The sequence below is a fragment of the Pyxicephalus adspersus genome, chromosome 8 (assembly GCF_032062135.1).
Source record: "Pyxicephalus adspersus chromosome 8, UCB_Pads_2.0, whole genome shotgun sequence".
NCBI lineage: Eukaryota > Metazoa > Chordata > Amphibia > Anura > Pyxicephalidae > Pyxicephalus > Pyxicephalus adspersus.
Window position 1 is genome coordinate 28047816 of NC_092865.1, and position 20449 is coordinate 28068264.

General features: G+C 36.8%; 1 protein-coding gene across 5 annotated transcripts in view; it reads left to right on the top strand.

Moving 5' to 3' along the window:
* The first annotated feature begins 624 nt into the window (after nt 1–624).
* Nucleotides 625–20449, top strand: part of ABCA4 (ATP binding cassette subfamily A member 4) — a 122193-nt gene continuing 102368 nt past the window's right edge. For 4 of the 5 annotated variants that reach the window (XM_072419855.1, XM_072419856.1, XM_072419858.1 and 1 more), the window contains exons 1-3: nt 626–908; nt 19250–19341; nt 20320–20413. In XM_072419855.1, coding sequence (XP_072275956.1) covers nt 19276–19341; nt 20320–20413 — 160 coding nt within the window. In that variant the 5' untranslated portion in view covers nt 626–908; nt 19250–19275. Of the gene's footprint in view, nt 909–19249; nt 19342–20319; nt 20414–20449 lie in introns of all 5 variants that reach the window. The other variant, XR_011921922.1, reaches the window with a different exon arrangement.

Sequence of the window (20449 nt, forward strand, 5' to 3'; positions counted from 1 at the left end):
GAAGTTCTTCAAGGCTTCTGAATTACATAGTCTGGATTTTGTAATAGTTACTAGATTTGGTTCTACTTACCTGGTTTTCAATTAAAGTGTTCAATACTTTCTGAATTACTGACCCAGGATCGTCTGGGATTTCTGAGTTCATTGTGAGTTCAAATTCTACTTCTAGACCAGTGAGGCCAGAGCCAGCCAGGAAACAACATTTTCGGAAAGATGCCAGCAGGATTAGCCAACAAGAGTGTTTTTTTTTTTTTGTTAAGTTTTTACTTTTAAATTTAATTATAGAATTTATTATCAATCATTATCTCTTTAAATTTGTTTTGCAGGTAAACAAATACCACTGCATTATTCATATCTGCTCCTTAAGTTATATTTATTTATCTGAAATCCATCTCCATAAACATTTCTCATCTTTCATAAATGAAAGGCTAAGTATATAACTGTTTGTTTCATAAGCCTATCATACGTTAGGTAATTATGCAGCACGGAGATAAGTCAGACGCCTGCGACTTAAGATTCTGCAGACTATTGGCTTTCATAATTTAATATCCTAATTGGTCCTGACACTTGTTCCAATCTAACAGGGTCATTGTTAGTACAACACTAATTACCATGAATGTTCTCCAAACATTCCTATAGCTGGCTAAAGGCAGAATTTACAGTGATAAGGTTTTTTAAAAGCCTCTACGATATATATTGTTTTTTGTTCTTTTTATTCCAGGAGCTGAGTATAGGTTTTGTTATAGGTCTGCTCCATGTTCAGAGAAGGATTATGGAAATCTGATTAAGGCTGAGCCGTGTTGTGAACAAACTACCACAAGAGAGAATGCTTTTCTTTCACGAAATACCTACTTTAGACACTTCATTGCTTGTGGATGCCCCCGCCATGCTGTAATTTCTTAAAATATAAGGTAAGACAGACAATAGCATTTATATGATTCTGCATGTTGTTAATTCTTGAGCCCTGTCAATCGTGTAAGCCTTGAGTGATATTTTATTTTTGAACACAGATTACAAAGATAAAGATCAGAATAGAAAATCTACAATTGTATAGGAATTATACTAGTCCATACAGCAGGGTTATGTTCCATCAGGGATTTTTTATCAGTAATTTATATTTGTACATTTGAAGAGTTGTACACAAATTATGTTTTTAAGTTTGTCTAAATTAAATTTTAAGTGTTTCCTATATTTTTAAAATTTGGAGAGCAAAGGTAGTCCATTGTGGGGCTCAGTCTAGCAAAGAAATGCGATAAAATGCTCAGTACTACCTAAAAATAATGAAAATCAAACCTTATAAATCAGTAACATGCATAAGAATCAAAGTTGACATACTTCTTGTGCATAGTGTCACAAAAAAGTTCTCATGTCATCTGCAGATGTAAGATATTGAGACATTTGATTTTGTATTGATCATTATGATATTTATTACTTGGTAAAATAACTATGTGCTGTACCCTAAAAAGTGCATCTGAGACCAATCTGGGCCCACTTATTATTGAGGATGTATTCTTACAGTAGGCTTAAAGCACTGAACTGTATATTTCAACCTAACTCAGGTCATCTTGGTTATTGGTAGAATAGATGAGATGTTCCAGAATCCTTTGGAAGCTCTTCTTTTCCCAAACCCAATGAGTGTTCCCAAGCATACATGTACCCCAATCTCATATTTTCAGCTCAATTTATAAAACAAGCTCTCCATATTAAATGAAAAGACATAGCAGCCAATTAAAAACTTACAGCATTTCCCCTTGATAGACATTTCAAATGTTTGGAATGACCACCCTGGAATGACCATTCTGACCTATTGGATTCATATTTCTCTCTCATTTACATATAATCTTCCCACTGATCCACACTATAAATATGCTTTATGCCTAACCTACTAGCCCAACTCTGCCAACGACTGGTTCGGGCAGCCTCCTCCCACCTTCAGCTGGGTTTCACCTGCCCCTTTCTCAAAATTTACTTTTTCAACCCTTACTCTTTCTTGACTATTCTCTCCAGCTCTTTAAATGTTTGTTTGTTTTAGGTCTTTTCCACGGATTTCCCCCTGTACCCTTTAAAGTTTATTTGATACAGACCTTTCTTTTCCCCACCTTTTTATGGAATTATACATACTGAAATGCACTAATTGTCATTGGCCTAATATTAAAAGTTATCATTGCATGCTCTTTTGTATTATGACATACTATCTGCTGGTTCGTACTTTTTTTTTAAATGTTTTAAAGGAAATATATATATATATATATATATATATATATATATGTGTGTGTGTGTGTGGATTATACACAAATATATTAGAGATATTAACATTTATTATAAGGGGTGTCTTTATTTCTTGGGTTTTTTAAATCCTATTTAGGAAATCACAATCACTAATATATCTTCATGGTCTATTGTTCCTGTTTATTAGACCTTTGCTGTGACTACAAATTTTAAATGAGCAGCCCACTAAAAAAAAAGTGATATTTTAGCTATAAATGAAGCCTGGTTGTTCAAGTTAACCCCCAGCTGCTCAGATCATGGCCGTTCCATGCCATAATCCCCCTCCTATGTAAAACTTGGGAGTTTTAGGTGTTTTCAATAACCTTTGATGTTCCAGCTTCTCCTATTACATTCTCCATAATATAGAATAAGCATAAAAGCCCACGACGGCAGTTGTAACAGCTGATATTGGTCACAGGAAAGACGCACATATGCAATGACAAGACTGACTTTCTGTAGATTTTTACGAGTAATTTTAAGGGCCCTTTCAGGTTAAAAAGTGTGCGTTGTTCCATACCCTGGAGAGGCTAATTACACTGTGGACAACTAGATTTACACCCAGCTGTGGTGCAAATCCCCAACAGCAAACACAGGGCCCAAAGCATCGAGTCGATTTCAGGAATTGTGTGACACTCAACCACATGTAAAAAATGTGCTCCTATTCATTTGAATGAGAACGTCTGGGACTGCAGTTGAGCCTGTGGCACGGTGCTGCAGCTCACTATGGGCTTGATTTATTAAAGCTCATCAAGGCTGGAGAGAGGATACACTTTCATCAGTGAACCTGGGTAATCCAGCAAACCTGGAATGGATTCTTCAAATAATTTGCTAGCAAATGTTTGGGATCCGGGAGCAGATCCATTCCAGGTTTGCAGGTTCACTCAGCTTAACTGATGAAAGTGTATCCTCTCCAGCCTTGGAGAGCTTTAATAAATCAGTAGTGCATTTTTGTTCTGACGTCTTTATGGAATTACATAATGTTTTTAGCATTTTTGAACCGTTGTTTGCTCTTGGACTCTACTCTACTCTAATACCAGGAATACTACCACAAGCAAATGCTAGGGTAAAACCATTATGACAAAAAAAATGTGAGTTATTCTTTTTGTCATGCTTATCCTATGGTTTTTATACTTAATGACAAGAGTTCTGACTTCACTGGCGTTGTGTTTGTATATATATTATACAGTCATGAGATAAAAAAAACAGACAGGAAATAAAGCCTACAAAAATCCAGCAATGGTATGTTTCTATCATGACATATTTGCTTTACCTTCTGATAACTGTGATGGTTGCATGTGGGGAGGAAGGATGACACAAGAATGGAATGAATGAATGGTCTGGAGTGCTGCAGCATTTTGGATCACTCTCTTTACTTTACAGTCTGCCCTAAAAGTGATCTTCTAGGGAAACCCTCCATCCTACACCAAGTATATAGTGTGCCCATGTACATAGGACATTCACAATCCAATATAGTGACAACTCCTAGTATCTGTGTCAGGCTGCCCAATCAGAGAGCAGATTGTCCCGTACTGGTAAAGCATAGTTCCCCATAGTAGTGCCAAGTCACGGGGACACCCTAATAGACCACAAAATACATTGTAATTCTACAATTTGCTTTGGGAGTTTTTTCAACCTTAAAAGTATTACATTACTGTCAGATTTTCCTTTCTCTCCTTCTAATAGCAGAGGGAGGAAAAGATTCTCACTGTGACAGCAAGAACACACAATAGCCAAATATTGGCTTGAGATAGATAAATATCAGTTTTTATTTATTTTTAACCAGCTTTCATATATCTATTTATATATGAAACAATGTTTTCTGTATTGATCAATTGTTATCAAACAGTAACAGTATTGCACTGCTATATAAGCAGAGAAATTTGTAGAGGATCTTGATTTTTCAGTCCAGACATTTAACAATGGTACCTTAGCTAGACATTCATCACCTACTGCATAAATTCAGGTTGTTATGCAGACTTATTTTGACGGCTGGTAGCTGACGCAAAACAGCGGAGATATAATTTATAGTTATACGCTCGCAGCCTTTTAGCACACGAGGTGTTTCGCTCTCATAAGGCTTCCTCACGGGTAGCTGTGCACTTTAAAATATGCAACCTAGGTACATTCGTAAATTATAGAAAATTATTAGTCTGATATAACAATGTATTTTTCGTAATATTTTGTTGTAAAGTACTTTAGGTAATAAGAGCAAAAAAGGATTATGTATAGATACCATCATACATCATACGTTTAACAGGAGTATTAATAGGTAATCATATTGTAAAGCACATAACATTTCAAACCAATATGTATGAGATTTATTGCAAAGCGTCATGAAAATGACAGGCTAAAAAGATTTTATGGTAGAAAAACAAATAAAATTACCAGACTTTGTTCAGGATATAGAGTATTATAAGGTAAATAGGCTGAGTTGGAGATACGGTGTCTTAGATCTTCTTTCTCTGCTTATATAGCAGTGCATTACGGTTACTGTTTGATAACAATTGATCAATACAGAAAACATTGCCAACAAAAAACCCTTTCTGTTTCTTTTTCTGTTGCCCCCTCACTAGCAAGTCACACAATAAAATTGTATTCATTTTTTAAGCTAACCTTTTAAAGCTATTCTAACAATAGTCATTCTTTGAAATTTCCTATTCTGGACAGTATGTTTCTTGTGACTCGAGTTGTAAACTAAACTGAACTTTTCTTATGCAACAACATTGGTGATTGGCTCAAGAATCCATGGCACACGTCTGCTTTACAGGTTTCATTGACATCAGCACTTGTCCACATCTACTAGCCATAGCCATGACTTGTTCAGTTGAAGTGAGGATGAGAATAGCTTCCAGGTGCAGCATGGCCACTGGATATGTGTTCCTCCACACCTTTTTGTAGAGAACCTGACTTACACCTCTGCCACACTTCCTCATATGTACAGTAAAAAATAAATATTAAGTCTAAAAAAAACATAAAGAACACAACCTTTAAATCTTCATCTTTCATTAAAATACTTTACATACGAAATGTAAAGTTATTTGTATACCATTAAAAGATTACATATAGACAGAGAAAACAAAGTGCAGGAACATATTGCAATCAAAGTAAATGTTTTCCTTCTGGTTTTAGTAAGCTGAATTACTTTACACAGTTTTTTTGCAATTCCAAAGAGTCTTTATTGTTCTCACACATCTGCATTGCATCCAGCACTGCACTTTGTGCTGCCTTTTTTACACAAGAACCAAGGACAGTTTCTAGGGGGATGGGCCATTTAACATAACTGTGTGTTTTTGGAGGTGTGGGGGAAACCGGAGTGCCCAGAGGAAACCATACTGAGTAGATACAAATTCCTTGTAGATAGTATTCTGGCTAGGATTTGAACATGGGACCCAGACTGGCAATGCTAGCCACCATGTCTCTTAATAACAGGTTTATTTCTGATAACCTTTTTCTGGGAACTCCCACAGATCATTCATACTATTTAATAAATTATCATTTGTCACATGGCTTTGTGTATTAAAAGTGGCATTTCCAATTTGTATGTAATACATTTTGATTGGACAGTGCAAACTGCTGTGTGATGGAAGCTTTACCCTTTCTATTACCCCTTCAGATACAGGACCATACAGAGGAACTAAGATAGTCAAGTCTCTCCAAAAAGCCTCACTTAATATATTATATTATTAGTTAATAATAAATATAGGTATATGTATATACTGTTCTTAAGCTTGGAGTAAACTTTGTACAGAGGAGAAGTAGGGGTAAATAGATTAACATGTTTCCAGATATATACAAATAAGGTTCAAACAGAAATAGACATTTTTTTTACTTTTGTTGTAATTAGGCTGTCTTTTACAACTTTTAAAAATCCTTCCTTAGTATGATTATTTCCTGTGTTGAAGTTAAAATTTTGCAAACATGATTGACTTAAGATCTGTTTGATAATCATGGACATATAGCTAAGAAAGTGCGTTCAAATGAGAAAGTCATAGCTTACATACTCTAAAATTCCCATAGAATATGCAAATATTCACCTTGTTTTCCCTGTGGAACTTCTATAGAAGAAACTTCTAACTCCTATATATAAACTTCAGCTCCAAAAGTCACAGTTGGCCTGTCTGAGGGTCAGATTTATCGATATATATTTATCTTGGCAGTGTTGGCTTCTGCCCATAGGCAGCACAGGTAATGAGCCATGGTGCCAAATACTATTTAATGTCTCTTTTTGCATATTAGAGCTTCACACTGAGCTATACAAAGTTTGTGTTTATATCTGTAGATTCGTTTAGGTGTCTTCTTTGCAGTTTGTACCTAAATACAACAGATCGATAGGGACAATAATGCCTTCACTAAGAGAAATTGCAATGGATTTAAAGTAAATCAATCAGAAAAAAAGCTGCAGGGCTGCCATCGCTCCCTTCTTTTAAGAATACTAGATGCCAAACCCTATCTGACTTCAGTACTTTTGAGCAACAGATCCAGCACAAGTATGCTGTAAAAAAGTATCAGAATAGTGTCTTACGTCAATGCTGGTTACAGGTCAGAGATCCACCACTGAAACAAAAACATCAGTATGACATGGAACATGTCATAGAGGAGAGGTCAACAATGGCAGCTTTCAATATTTCCTTGTTAATTGAAAAGAAGTGTTTAGATCTGTCTGGGTTCAGTTAAAAAAACCTATTTAGTATATCTCTGCAATACATGGACATTTCCCAATTATCTCTGTAAAAATGAGGAATTAAACTTAAAACTCAAAAAAAAAAAAAAAAAATACACTTACCTTCAATCCCGATGGGCAGTCCAATCACTCAGGGGGTATCCTGCATCGTCCCGGAGCCGGTGCTCTGGGCGCTACCATCTTCGCCTTCTCTTCTAGGTGCTTCATCCTACGTCACCCAACCCAGATGCGAGATCGGGTGACGTAGGATGAAAAGCAAATTTTCTGATTTCACCGCAAATGCGCAAATTTTTCTCTTTGCGCAAAAAGGCTCCTTCTGTGCATGCCCGAGATGCAGAAGGAGCGCCCAAGAGCCTAGGCATCCAGGGAGGCTTTGCCCTCCCAATAATTTCTCGATCGCCTAGGTGGCTGAGAATTAGGAGGGGGTACTGCGCCCTTTTTTTTTTTAAAAAAAAACAGAATTTTTACTTTACATAAAAGGCTTGTCTACCCTTTTATATAAAGTGAAAATTCTTAGTTTAGGTACACCTTAAGTACTCACAAGTACTTTATGATGCTGCTAGTAAGTTTATACATATCTGTTAAGGCCAGGGTGGCATTACTGCATTTTGGCATCCTGGGCAACTTCCCATCACCTGTTTTGCCTGTATTGCAAGAGAAGCCCAACAAGGAAATGTGGAATAACAGCCATAGCACCTTCCATATGTAGCTGTAAAGTCTGATCCCGGAGTTACACATTGAAATTGTCAGGATCGGACAACACAGCTAAACCTGCCAGATGCTGGGACGGAAAGCTATGTCTATTCTTCTCACTTCCCTGTTCTGTGCTCTGCATATGGGGGGAAATGAGAAGATTGGAAAGCGTTCTGTAGTCCAGCAGGGGAAAGCTCAGCCATGATACACTGAATATGTGTTTTTGTTTTTTTCTGCCCAGAAATACAGTTGTATTAGATTAGGGTTATTGTTTCCTTGGATGATGAACCACAAGCAATGTATGTGGAGCTTGAGGCACATGGTTGAGTTACTATCAATGACCCACAAAGTTTTAATTTTCCCTAAGAACAGCACTGCCTTTTCTTGTTACTAGAATTCAGTATTAGAAGTCATCTTTGGACATAAAGAATGTGACCTGGATAACCCTGAACAGGTGGTAATCCTTAGAAGGTGATTTTAGATTTGCAGAAGACAGACTCTCACTGATAACCACACATACCATTCCTCCTAAACACTGACCACTGACTTGCCCTGTTTACAAGTGGCAGCTATTTATATGAACATTTCTGGCATTCTATAAGTAACAAGTGCAGAATGTTCCTAAACCTGCTAGTTTCTTTCCAAAGCCACATATTTTCCTGGTCTGTGTCTTGTGATTTCTCAAAGCTGCTTGTTGATGAGAATAAACCTTCCAGTGGTGGATGGGGGTGTCAGGTAGTGCTGCTGTTTGGATTAAGGGTACAATTCAACCAGAACAAGATTCTGCTGCTGAGATAAATAGACACAGGGTATTTTAAGGGGGCAGAAATGCTGATTTTCCTGCTGTGTGGAATGGAGAGTTTAGTGTTTTTGTACTTGCAAGATGTTTGAACTAACTGCAGGCCGGGTCTGCGTCAGGTAGGGACTGTAGCGTTAAGCTACCTACACATTTTAGAAGATTATCATTCTAAATTGGCAAAAAAAAAAAACATTTGCACTATTCTATACAAATGGCAACAACGCAATTGTTTGCAGTGCTTACAGATTGCTATACTGACTGTGAATGTGGTTATTTAAAGGTCTTACACCTACTGGCATATATGGTTGTTGTACACAATTTGTAAAGTTCTAAAAGATTACCATTATTTTATTATTGTGTCACAACCACTTTGTGTAGTCCAGGACACAATCTGGCTGATGTAATGATGTAAAATGTTTTCCCCATATTTGTAGTCCCCCAGAAACACAACAGGAATAGATAACTGACACTGGAAAACTGAACTTGTCCCATTGTTTTCCTCTTTTTTGTTCCAGTGAAAATGTTAGATTTTCCTTCATTTATTCTCCTGGCGATATTGGTATCCAGAATAGGTAGTAAGGTTAGTTTTCCTTAATGGGGAGATACACAACCTGAAACAGGTCCAAAATTCTCCCCATCCAAAACTAGAAAGCATTTTTGATTGCAGTTTTACCAAGAAAATTCCTAGGGCCCTATAGCATACTTTTAGGTAGCCTCCCTTCCTTTATGCAGCAGTGCCCCTATATAAGGAACAATGCATTGATGTCAGTTGGTGTATGGGGGTAACCAAACTCTTCATGCAACATTGACAACCCTTCACATAATGGAAATATTATGCTGCTATCAGTGCATAGTGGCCAAGCTCCTACCCCGACTAAAGGTGCGTACACACTTCCAATTTTTATCGTTCCAATCGAATGACGAACGATCGATTGGGCAAAAAATCGTTCGTAAAAAAGTAACCAACGACGCCGACGAACGAGGAAAGTCGCTGGAAACGAACGACCGGACCGGCGGATCGGATTGGACGACGATCGTTGAACATCGTTCGTGTGTACGGTCGTTCGTTGATCGTCCATGGGCTGAGCATGCGTGATGAACGAACGTCCGTTCACTTTCCTGTCGTGCACATAGTTCCTCTATCGCTTAAACGATCGTATCTATTGTGTGTACAATATCTATGAACGATCGTGTCGTTACCTCTATGTGCAGTATCGGTGCTATACGATCGTTCATATATATCGTGCAGGAACGTTCGTCGTTCGTTTTCCGACGATAATAATTGGAAGTGTGTACGTAGCTTTATTTAGTGAGGTGCTTAATGGTGTAAGCTGGAAAATAGTCAACATTCATTACGACCATGCCTAAACTCCAGTGTCATGAAGCTCTCCACATTTGTCTTAGAATTCTTGGTCTTGCTCCTTATCCATTCCGCTGGTACCAGCTATGCACACAAATTCCTGGTGCCAATGTAGATCATCACAATGACATTTTAGAGTGTAAGGGGTTTGGTATCAATATACCACAAATAATACACAATACACCCTGTCATCAGCCTGCAACAACAGTGATTGACAGTAAAAATGAAGAGGCCTTGGGTATATTTCAAAGCCTAAAGGCAAAGGACTGTCTGAAAATTGAATAGAAAAAACTTTTACTCCCTTATTAAATTCACCATGTGTGTTCCAGTCCTGCTGAGAATAGTTCCAATTGCTGGCTCTGGGTTAAGAAGAATATATTTCTGCACAATGACTCACCTGCCTGATCCAGCTTAGTTTTGGTGCTCTGTAAAATGTAAAGGAGATTGTCCTCTTTTTGGTACACAACATAGACTTGGGACAACAACAGCTATGAGAAGATTAATCTCTGACCAAGCACTAGTGAACCTTGGAGTGATCCATTCAGATCACTTGTCATGTACATCAATAATGGTCACCAATGGTAAGGGATATAAACAGAAGCCCATAAAAATGACTTATAGACTTCTCATATCTGACCACAATAATAAAAGGGATAATATAGTGGTTCCTTATAGGCTATCTGTCTCGTATGGTGCTCTATCGGGTCCTGGGATATCTAAAAATTCCCTGGGTATTTTCTTTGAAATATGGTTTTATATTTTGTACTAAAATATTTATTGCACACATGTAATCCCCCACCCAGGATATCTGACATTTAGGAAGTGAGATAATTTCTGCTGATACAGCAGTAGTAAGCAGATTAGAATGAGAGCTGTAGAGGTGCTTTGAAAACAAAGAGATTGGAATAGTGAGCGATACGGCACTGGATACGGAGCAATGGAGTTTTAACTCCAAGCATACAGGCATTGGACTTGTTTAATCTTCTATCCCAAAATTTAAATATGTGAGAGTCTATTTCCAGTCTATTTATATCCTCTGGAAAAAAGAACATGTTACCTTTGCACATATATGAACCCGTGCTTTGGATCCTGACATATATCACAGTGTATACAAAACAAAGAAGACATATCATAGAAATCAATTTGTTTTTAAATGTTAAACTTTAAAGCTTGCAATGCACAGCATTCCTGGCTAGGGTGTTCTTTTCATCCAGACATAGCTGTTATGCACCAGCTTACCCCAACTTTCACCTAGAAAGTACAAATCTGGGAGCAGTTAGTTTTTTGTTTTTTGCAGAAGAAACATTCTGTTCAGAATATTATCTGTTCACAATCTTTCTTTAAAATGAACATTGAGCTATGCATGTGATATTCAAAAATCTCTGAGCATTCTAATCAAGATGGTAAACAAACCTGAATCTAGAAAAAGACTAGGCGAATATGTGGAGCTTTTGGGTTAAGATGAGTGTAGTTCTTTTTTAAAGTAAAGTGTGTCCCATGCCAAGCAAACCAACAGGTTCCCCTTAGGGCAACCCTTTCCAGCAGCATATACTTATTCACATAAGTGAAGAAGAGTCCTGTATAGGTTTTATGTCCCTGAAATCATAGTTTATGCAGAGCTATGGACTCTCCATGTGACAGAGTTGATTGGCCCTGTGCTTTCATTGAATGAGTTGTATGCCCCACCATACCCAAGGCCTACTTTGGTTCTTAGTGCTGTCTGCACATATGGCATTATGAACAAAAGGTAAGTATGTGCTGGGGCTATATTGGAGTTAATGCAATCCTGCTCCTTTTCTTGTCTATGCAGGACTAAGCACAAGTTTGCATTAAAGTCTTGTGTTGCTGGTAATCTGAGGTTATGGGAATTTCTGAGCATGTGAATTTGCAGACAATGACCCACATATTGCATGAACCTTGCTGTCTTGCACAGCATGTAAGAAGTAAATAGTACAGCACTTTGTAAAGGAATAGCAAAAGTCTTGCCCTGGGGATTTAAAAATTCTTTAAATTACCTCAAAATGAAATGTCTATGTCTAGCCAACTTTGACATCTATTTGGTCCTCCAGACAACACTGGGAATCTTTGCCCCAAGGAAAATGGGGACATCAACTGTAACCATACGGCCCTTTCATAAGAGGGAGAATTTCTGCAAATTGAAAGTTTGCCACACAGTGACCCATGGTGCCACTATGGTTCGTGGGTTTAGTGAACAGTGGGACATATTTGTTGTGATACACCACCTCATATCTACCAATTCAACTTCCTTTTTGGCTTTTGGAATTCAGGTAAATTATGGCTCAGAGCTGTAAAGAAATTAGTGTTGGGAAATGCCTTCTGCCAGACACTTTGAATGCAGGTACAAGGAACAAATATCTATATAGGCGTTTATCAATGATGAATGCTAAAGCTTCACCTTGAAGGGCCACCAGCCTGACATGTCAGAAGCACCGGCCAAAATGCACCTTAACCCACTGCTCCCCTGGTAGGTATAAAAAAGTTAATACCCACATAAGGTTTGTTTTCTCATGGTGACAATTCTTTTAAAAAGAGAGAAAAATGCCTACTTAGACAACTGTCACCGGGCAGATGTCCACATGGGAAGATTTTCCTTGTTCTCCTATGCAAGTGAGAACAGTAAAATTCCAGATCAGCCATCCCCTTGTATTAATGGCCACCTGGACAAATGGAGATTTTATTAATGTTGCAGTTTGCCCCTTAATAGTGTTGGCAATTCACTGATTGATTTTACAGTATTCTGGGAATTCAACCAAGACAAATTTAAAGATCATATATTTTCTTTCTGAAAACCAAAGCATACAATGTTAGCCAGTAAATAAAGTTCATCTAAAGACAGTAAGAACAGCAGTAAGAAAAACACAGAAACACTGCACTGGGGCTGAAGTAGGTCAGAGTAATGAATAGATGCATCAGCATCCCCTCATCCGTCTGTAAAATATAATCTCATTACATGAGCTTATGCTTTGTAATACACTCATTTGTTAGACCTTTCCAAAGCACGGGTTTGTGTTCTATTCTGTGCATTGGAAGGCATAGAAACATCCGCATACAATACTTGTTTATGCACTGTAAACTATTACTGCAGTCCTGGTGCCACACAATTCCAATTTTTATATTTCAAATAGCACAGAGAGAAACTTCTGGCTTTAATTTAAGTTATTTAATCTCTAATCAAAGTTTTTTTATTTTTTTTGGAAGTGTGAAGGCTAGTGTCATGCATGTTTAATTGCTGTCTTTATGAGTCCCTATGAGAGATTGCTCCAATATGCCATACTAAGCAAAAAATACATTATACAAGAGTGAGAAAGGGTTAGGAATTGTGACAATTTATCCAATAACAAACACACAAAAAACAAAGGTGGGATTTTTTTAGGCAGCAACAACATGACATCCCACATATATATTCGATATCTGAACATTTAATTTAAAACAAGGTACATACATTTTAAAACCATCATTTATTCAATTTTTGCTACACCATTCCGGTGTATTATTCCAGACATAAGGGGACTCTAGTTGATCTAATATTATCTACGTGGTTCCTGGAAAACCACTCCACTTCCTCAGGAGATTTTACTTGCACTCTCCCTTCCACGTATTGCAGGGTACACCTATGGTGCTCCTATTATCCAGCCTCAAAAGGGGGATGCGAGATTGCCAAGCGGTCCACCTTCTGTAACACACCAATTCTTTCTATACAATCTCAATGAATTAAACTTCCAATATTCTGTGATTCTGATTACTCAATGTCATCTAGACTCTCTTCATGCTCACTGGCATCTGCTAGTATTTCCCCTTCTAATCTGAGAGACAATTTATTTCCTTTCCTGCCATGAAGTGGGTATATCCTTCAATTGTATATATTTTAAGATAGAGTCCAAATGTCTCTATCATTGTTTTAAAATTCTCCATCATCTAGAAACTTCACCACCAATTTTTTGCCCTGGTATGACAAGGACAGGAAATGGGTGGTGCCAAAGGGAAACTGAAGCCTAATTTGCTAATAGTTTGCCTTCACTGGTTCCTCATTTGCCACTCATCAACATGCTAACTAATACAACTTTTCCATTTTCATTACATACTTTATCTTATTAAAACTTAAGGCTGCCATTATTGGGTCTCTGTGTTTCACTCTCAATGTAGGCAAACTGTGCCTGGTAGAAGAACCGAAAAGGTGCAATAGATAGCTTTCATGTGATATAATGCCTCCATGTCTAAAATAAAAATTATTATACATTTATGCACAGTTCAGGCTTGTAGGAAGGGGGGTGATAATACTAAATGTCCTCCAACCTGGAACGTAAGTAGGTTCTATCTGACTTGCTGCAGCTTCTAATGTACATTGTGACAAGCTTGCAGTGTGTCCAAAAGTCAGAGGGGACTGTGCAACCGTACAAGACTGAATATCCAATCCTCCCAAAAATGTTATTCAGTATTTGGATTATAGTAAATCACTTATACAGACTAAAAAAAATCCCCAAACAGAGCTATGCATTAATAGGTCACAAACAATTCTATTAAAACCACAGCTAACAACCTTTAAAACCTTGACATCGGCCCGTATCTTGTATGTAGGATTATAATGTTATTAGAACCCTATGCCCACATACATCACAGCAAAGGTGTAAATGGAAACTATACAGTCAACCCCAAAACAGACTGATGACCAGATTCAAATTTTCAAATCAGCCTTCAGATCTGATCCTCCTCCATATGATTAGTTATCTTAGTCACAACATTCTCAAAAATATGGTGGTTCCCAGAGTGAGAGGGACAACTGGTCAATGGTTGGAAGAGAGTAGTTAAATTATGTAATAAAAACTTCTCACACTTATTTTTCATAAAGGTTGACAAACAACTCAACATTCTTTGGGACGGACCAATATATGATGGGAATTTGTGTTTATGATAACCTCCTAACTGAACATGGTATATGATTTTTATCACTGGAAAATGCCAGCATCTGTGAAATCACTAGAAAGTGACAGTCAACACCTGGTACCAATTGGCAGTTATTACCAACCATTTTGCTATTTGCAAACTATCACATTAGTTTGCAAACCTAGTGGGTGGTGAACACCTAATGTTCATCAAAAGTTCAAATTGCAACATGAATATCATCTTTATTACTGACATCTATATTCTTTGTGTAGCTTTTTTATTGTCTAGAACTTAAGATGCATTCTGTGATATATATATATATATATATATATATATATATATATATACATACACAATCAGCATTGGGACATAACATATATGTGTATACCTTTCCCCGTAAAATCGAAATATCCTCCAACTGTATATTCATTTCAAAGCCCACTCTCTCTATCATTGGTCTAAAACTGTCTCTCATTTAAATGTATTTATTAACTGTCAAATAATGGGATATTGTCCATAAACTTTTCATGACCGCAAGTCTCTGAACTTTAGAAGTATGACCAGTGTCAGTATATACTTCATTGCTTTGACCATAGCTCAGGGATGAATTTGTCAGTTTCTAAGCAGGGTCAGAGACCTAAGAACAATTATGGACCATATGCTAAATAATTGTGTGGCTGCATTGGGAAGCAAGGAGTATGATTCACAAGAGTGAATGAACATTTATATGTGTTATATATTGTGTATTTCTCTAGAACTTTGCTTTGACCTAATGATATAGCTGGAATTTGGTTGCTATAGGCAGTACAAGTATTAACAAAGAAAAGCAGCCATGTATAAAGTGTTGTTGCAAAATAATTTTCTGATCATAGTTACTATAAATTCTACAAATGGATGAACACATCTCTTTTTTCCTATTCAAAACTAAAAAATATGTTTTGTTATAGCCAGAGTTAGTGTTCAATTTCACAAGGTCATTTTGTTTTTTTGAAAAGGCACTAAGCTGCAACATATAGATTTAAACCAGCCACCTATTATTACAAAGTATTTTTATAGTGCACACATATTACGCAGCGCTTTACAAAGTCCATAGTCATGTCATTAGGTGTCCCTCAAAGGAGCTCACAATCTAATGTCCCTACCATTGTCATATGTCTAAACAGTCTAAATTCAATTTTAGGGGGAAGACAAATAACCTAACTTCATATTTTTTTGAAATGTGGAATGAAACTGGAGTACCCGGAGCAAACACGGGGGGAAACCTTCATGCAGATAGTGTCCTGGCCCAGATTCTAATCTGGGGCCTAGCGCTGCAAAAGCCAGAGTGGTAATCGCTGAGCCACTTAGTAATAATTGGGTTTTTTACCATATGCTTTTTACTGCAGAAAAAAATGGACTATCATTGCTAATTCAGACCTTGGGGGCTGATTTACAATTTTGAATTATTAAGACACCCAAGCTATTCAATATACTAGCAGATAGCCCTCCCACACTGTAGAACCACGCAACAGACATTTAAAAAAAAAAAAAAGCATGCACTTTTTTTTTTGCTGTGTTTGTAGACATGGGCATCTTATTTAAAATAAATGGACAGCTTTTATGCAACCCAAGTTATTACATATTCATTACCATACGCCAATGCAGCATCCTGACATCTCAATGCTTCAGTTTGTAAGCAAACATAAAATACAGGGGAAAAACAATTCTCTGCACCTTTATTTCTGTAAGCAGGTGGCTGAGAAGGTTACACAATTATACTATTTTTTATAGTCCCTATAACCTTATTATGCTTTACCCAAAACAAAACGAATAAAGACGGGTAAACTTTTTAACAACAATAAATGCATTTTTTCTACAATCATATCATTATTATTTTTTATTTCCATGTGTACTTTCATTCTCTAAATCTACTCTAAAAATCCCTAAGTGCAACAAAATCTAAATCACAGGGAACTTCTGCTGGATGTATTTGCACATTCTTAGAAGCAATCAGGGGCTCTTGGCACGGCTTGCTGATTTGATTCAAAACTATTTGCAGTCTTTGCATTCTCTGCAGCCTCCTCCTCCAAAATTATGCAAGTGTTTCTTCACTAGACCTGTCAGAAAAAGCCAAGCTAGGCGGCATATCTTTGCTGACTAAAACATACTCCTTAATATAAACAAAACCTCCCAAGTATTTCCAAACCACTTCTCATTTTTGTGATAAAGATTGCATATATTAAGACATAAGTAAAATGTCTGGAGAGGCTGGTATGCTGTTTACTTTTACCATTCAGCCTTTTTGTTTAAAGGGAAACTGCAGTTAATTAGCCATATATATGTGTTTATCAGTTTTTATATATAAACTTTTATATTGTTTACTATTTTTATTATACAATTTAAAGAATTAGTTTATTAGTGCTCATCTACAACATATGTGTCACAGCAGATTTTTTTTTTAAGAAAGAGAGCAGAGCAGAAGCTGTTTGCTTCCAGACTGTCTTCTTTATGACTGAAAGTGGAGGCTTAGGAGGGCACAATTCACTGTTTTGATCAATCACCTCTGTGTGTAATTTGAGCTTTAGGTTCAAACCTACAGTGGAAACAAAATCTACCACCCAAGTCTGTTTCATGTGATGTAGGCATGGTCCCTAGAATTTTACCCCCTAAGAGTTCTTTCCCTACACACAGCCTACAACATTGTTTTGTCAGTAAATAAGATAATTTGTGAGGGGGTTAGGGATTGATGGAGTTTTGTAGTTGAACTTGAGAGACAGGGATGATTTTGCTGTTTGACACCTTTGTGCAGTAGAGACAATGTTGTCAATGCACAACAAGAAATTAGAGCTCACTGGATTTATTATTTGCACTTTATTTATTTGTTCTTGTCCAACTGATCTTCACCAGAGAACTTGCCAAGGGGTGTTGGGCTGGCAACCCTAATGGAAACCCTAAAATGCATACAGGAACAAATGGCTTTAGTGCAGAAAAAGCCAACAAGCCAATCCAACAAAGGCCAAAGTCAGGGCACATAGAAGATAGGAGATGTAATGGAGGTCGTTCATCTTTGGTCGCTTATCTGAATCATCTGATGTGTATATATCCTAATACACGCTGTGTCAGGAAGAAGTGAGGAGAAAGCAGAGAGATGATTTCCATAGTCTGATTCTGCCTGCACTGTCCCCCGGAGGTGGAGAAATGACACGACTATCGGTATGCCTTAACTTTATTGTGGTGCCATCTGCCCATTATCCTCTGTAAATCCCAGGATTACATGGGAAAAAAAATTAAAGCACTTCTATATGCATTGCAGCTACTTGCTTGGAGTTCAGCCATAACTGACAACTATGAAGAATAATAAATGATACTGATAATACCCAGAGCAATACAATATTAGGAGAAATACCTAACTCTCCATAGTTTGCCCAAGCAGTGTTCTCAGTGATGGGCTTATTATATAACCTGTTCAGGAACCGTGTCAGGCCAACATTGGAAATTTTAATTATGTTGACCAATTTTAATATTGTTTCACTCCAACACATATAATAGCATTGCATGATTTATTACATCACAGAAAGGCTCAGCTTCTTCAAACATCGAGCCACAAGTTCAAGTGTGCTCTTGACAAGAGAATAAATGAACTCAGCTTTACTGATTGGAGTGGGAATGGATTTAGTTTTTCTTATTTTGACGTTTTAGCATTAATGGGGCAATTTTAAATTAAGCATGAATGAATGATAATATATATTATATGTAGATGCTGTCCAACACCTAAGGGCCATAAGAGGATCAAAATGAGAATTTATTCATAGTCATCCTACATAGGGGCAAATTGTCATGTATATGCTTATACAGCTGCTGTATTTCACTGCTGAAACCAATGTGCACAAGCAAAAAACACCGCAGCATTTTGCATTGACATGGCTGCAAACCATTCACCCTCCACTGAAAGCAAAAATACAAAGTTCCTAATGAGGAACTTCATGGCAGGATCACTGAGTATTAATTTAATGAAAATGTAGATTTTAAAATGTCCAGTTTTAAGCTGCATTAACATAAAATGTATATAAGATTTTTAGAGATTGTGTATCTTGCTGCAATGTTAAAAAGAAGAACTAATGATGGTGTTATAGTCTTCCTTATTGGATTTCCATAACATGCAATGACCAACAAATTGTGTCGTGCTGTGAAACAATTGGCACATTAACTGTGGGAAAACACTGCATAAAAATCTCACTAATACAATAACCAGGAAATGTAGCGATGTAATTGTTTTAGTGGTAAAAATATTGATGTGTGGCTTTAAAAAGATGCATGTATTGAAGATCTAAAAACTTTGCATTTACAACCACTTAAACTGCCATAGTAATAAGTTGAGTTATTACCCATGTCTGTATTTAAAAACCGAAGAGCCAGAGATAGCAGGGTAATGAGCAATTGGTTTATATTTTCCTCTTTCACTCTAAATTTATATAGTACATCGATACAACTACAGATTGTTGGATGGTTTATTGTTGGTTGGTCTATACAAATATCTGCATGGGTATATATGAGTATATTTATTTTGCAGATTGCAGGCGTTCTAGCTGCAGAAGGATGAGGTTCAATGCCAAGGTGAAATTACTGCTGTGGAAGAACTGGACACTCAGGAAGCGCCAAAAGGTATCATTTAAATTTGATAAGTGGCACTTTGCATATGCTTGTAGATTTTACAATGAACATCATATCTTTTCAGGATAAGAAAGATCCTATAATTCAAAGTGTTGCTTAAAATCAGGACTGTTATCAGTAATTACTGGACTGTCTGGTACCAGTTTTGGGAAGGGGAGGGGGGTCCTTCCAGATTTGGATAGTGTGCTAGAAATCAGAACTTTGTTAATGTAATATTCTTTTTTTTACTTCGCTAATAATGTATTTGCTCAGTCACTTGAAATGAAAATATGCCAAGTGCTGTAACAGATTTCAACATGATGGTTAACCAGATGACAAAAAACACCTTGCCCATTTAATTTGTTTAATTATTATTCTGCCCGCATAATTTTTTTATTTTTTTTAACATCAAATTGATTGTCTGATAATAAAATATATAATATTTAATATATATATTTTTATGCACAAGAATAAGGGAAGATAGATTGTGTCTATTTGCTTTGGGTAAACACCTTTTCTGGCAAGTGTGTTGTTTAAATTATTGATGACTTTATATTTCCTTTAAATGTCATTTAGATAGAGTTAACATATTTGGAATTTCATTTAAATGCCTCTTGATATTTATACAGCTCAAGATGAGGTGAGAATGTGAAGTGCCAGACATGTCACATACCTTACACGTTCCTCTTCCTATAGTAACCATTATTCACTGCAGACAGACAGATTCCATGTGTGCCATGTCAATTGTCTTATGTGAAGCTAATGTTTCTTTATTTTTGTCTAGGGGTAGTTCAGGGCACCATAGCATATCCTCATGCATAATGCTCAATGTGAAGCTCCAGCCAAAATGTGCATTAAACTTTCATAACTGATCTGCTGTTTTCATTATTTTTCCATTGTGTTTTGTTGTTATAGCCATTGTTTGCACTTTAGCTCTCTTTTACTTAATGTGATTTTTTTATTGTATCTTTTAACCATTTATGTGACCAGCTTCGCTTTGTTGTGGAACTTTTCTGGCCTTTGTCATTGATCCTTGTCCTGGTGTGGCTAAGAAATGCAAATCCACTCTATGGCCAACATGAATGTAAGTTTTTTTTAAATATATGTGTAAAATATGTCA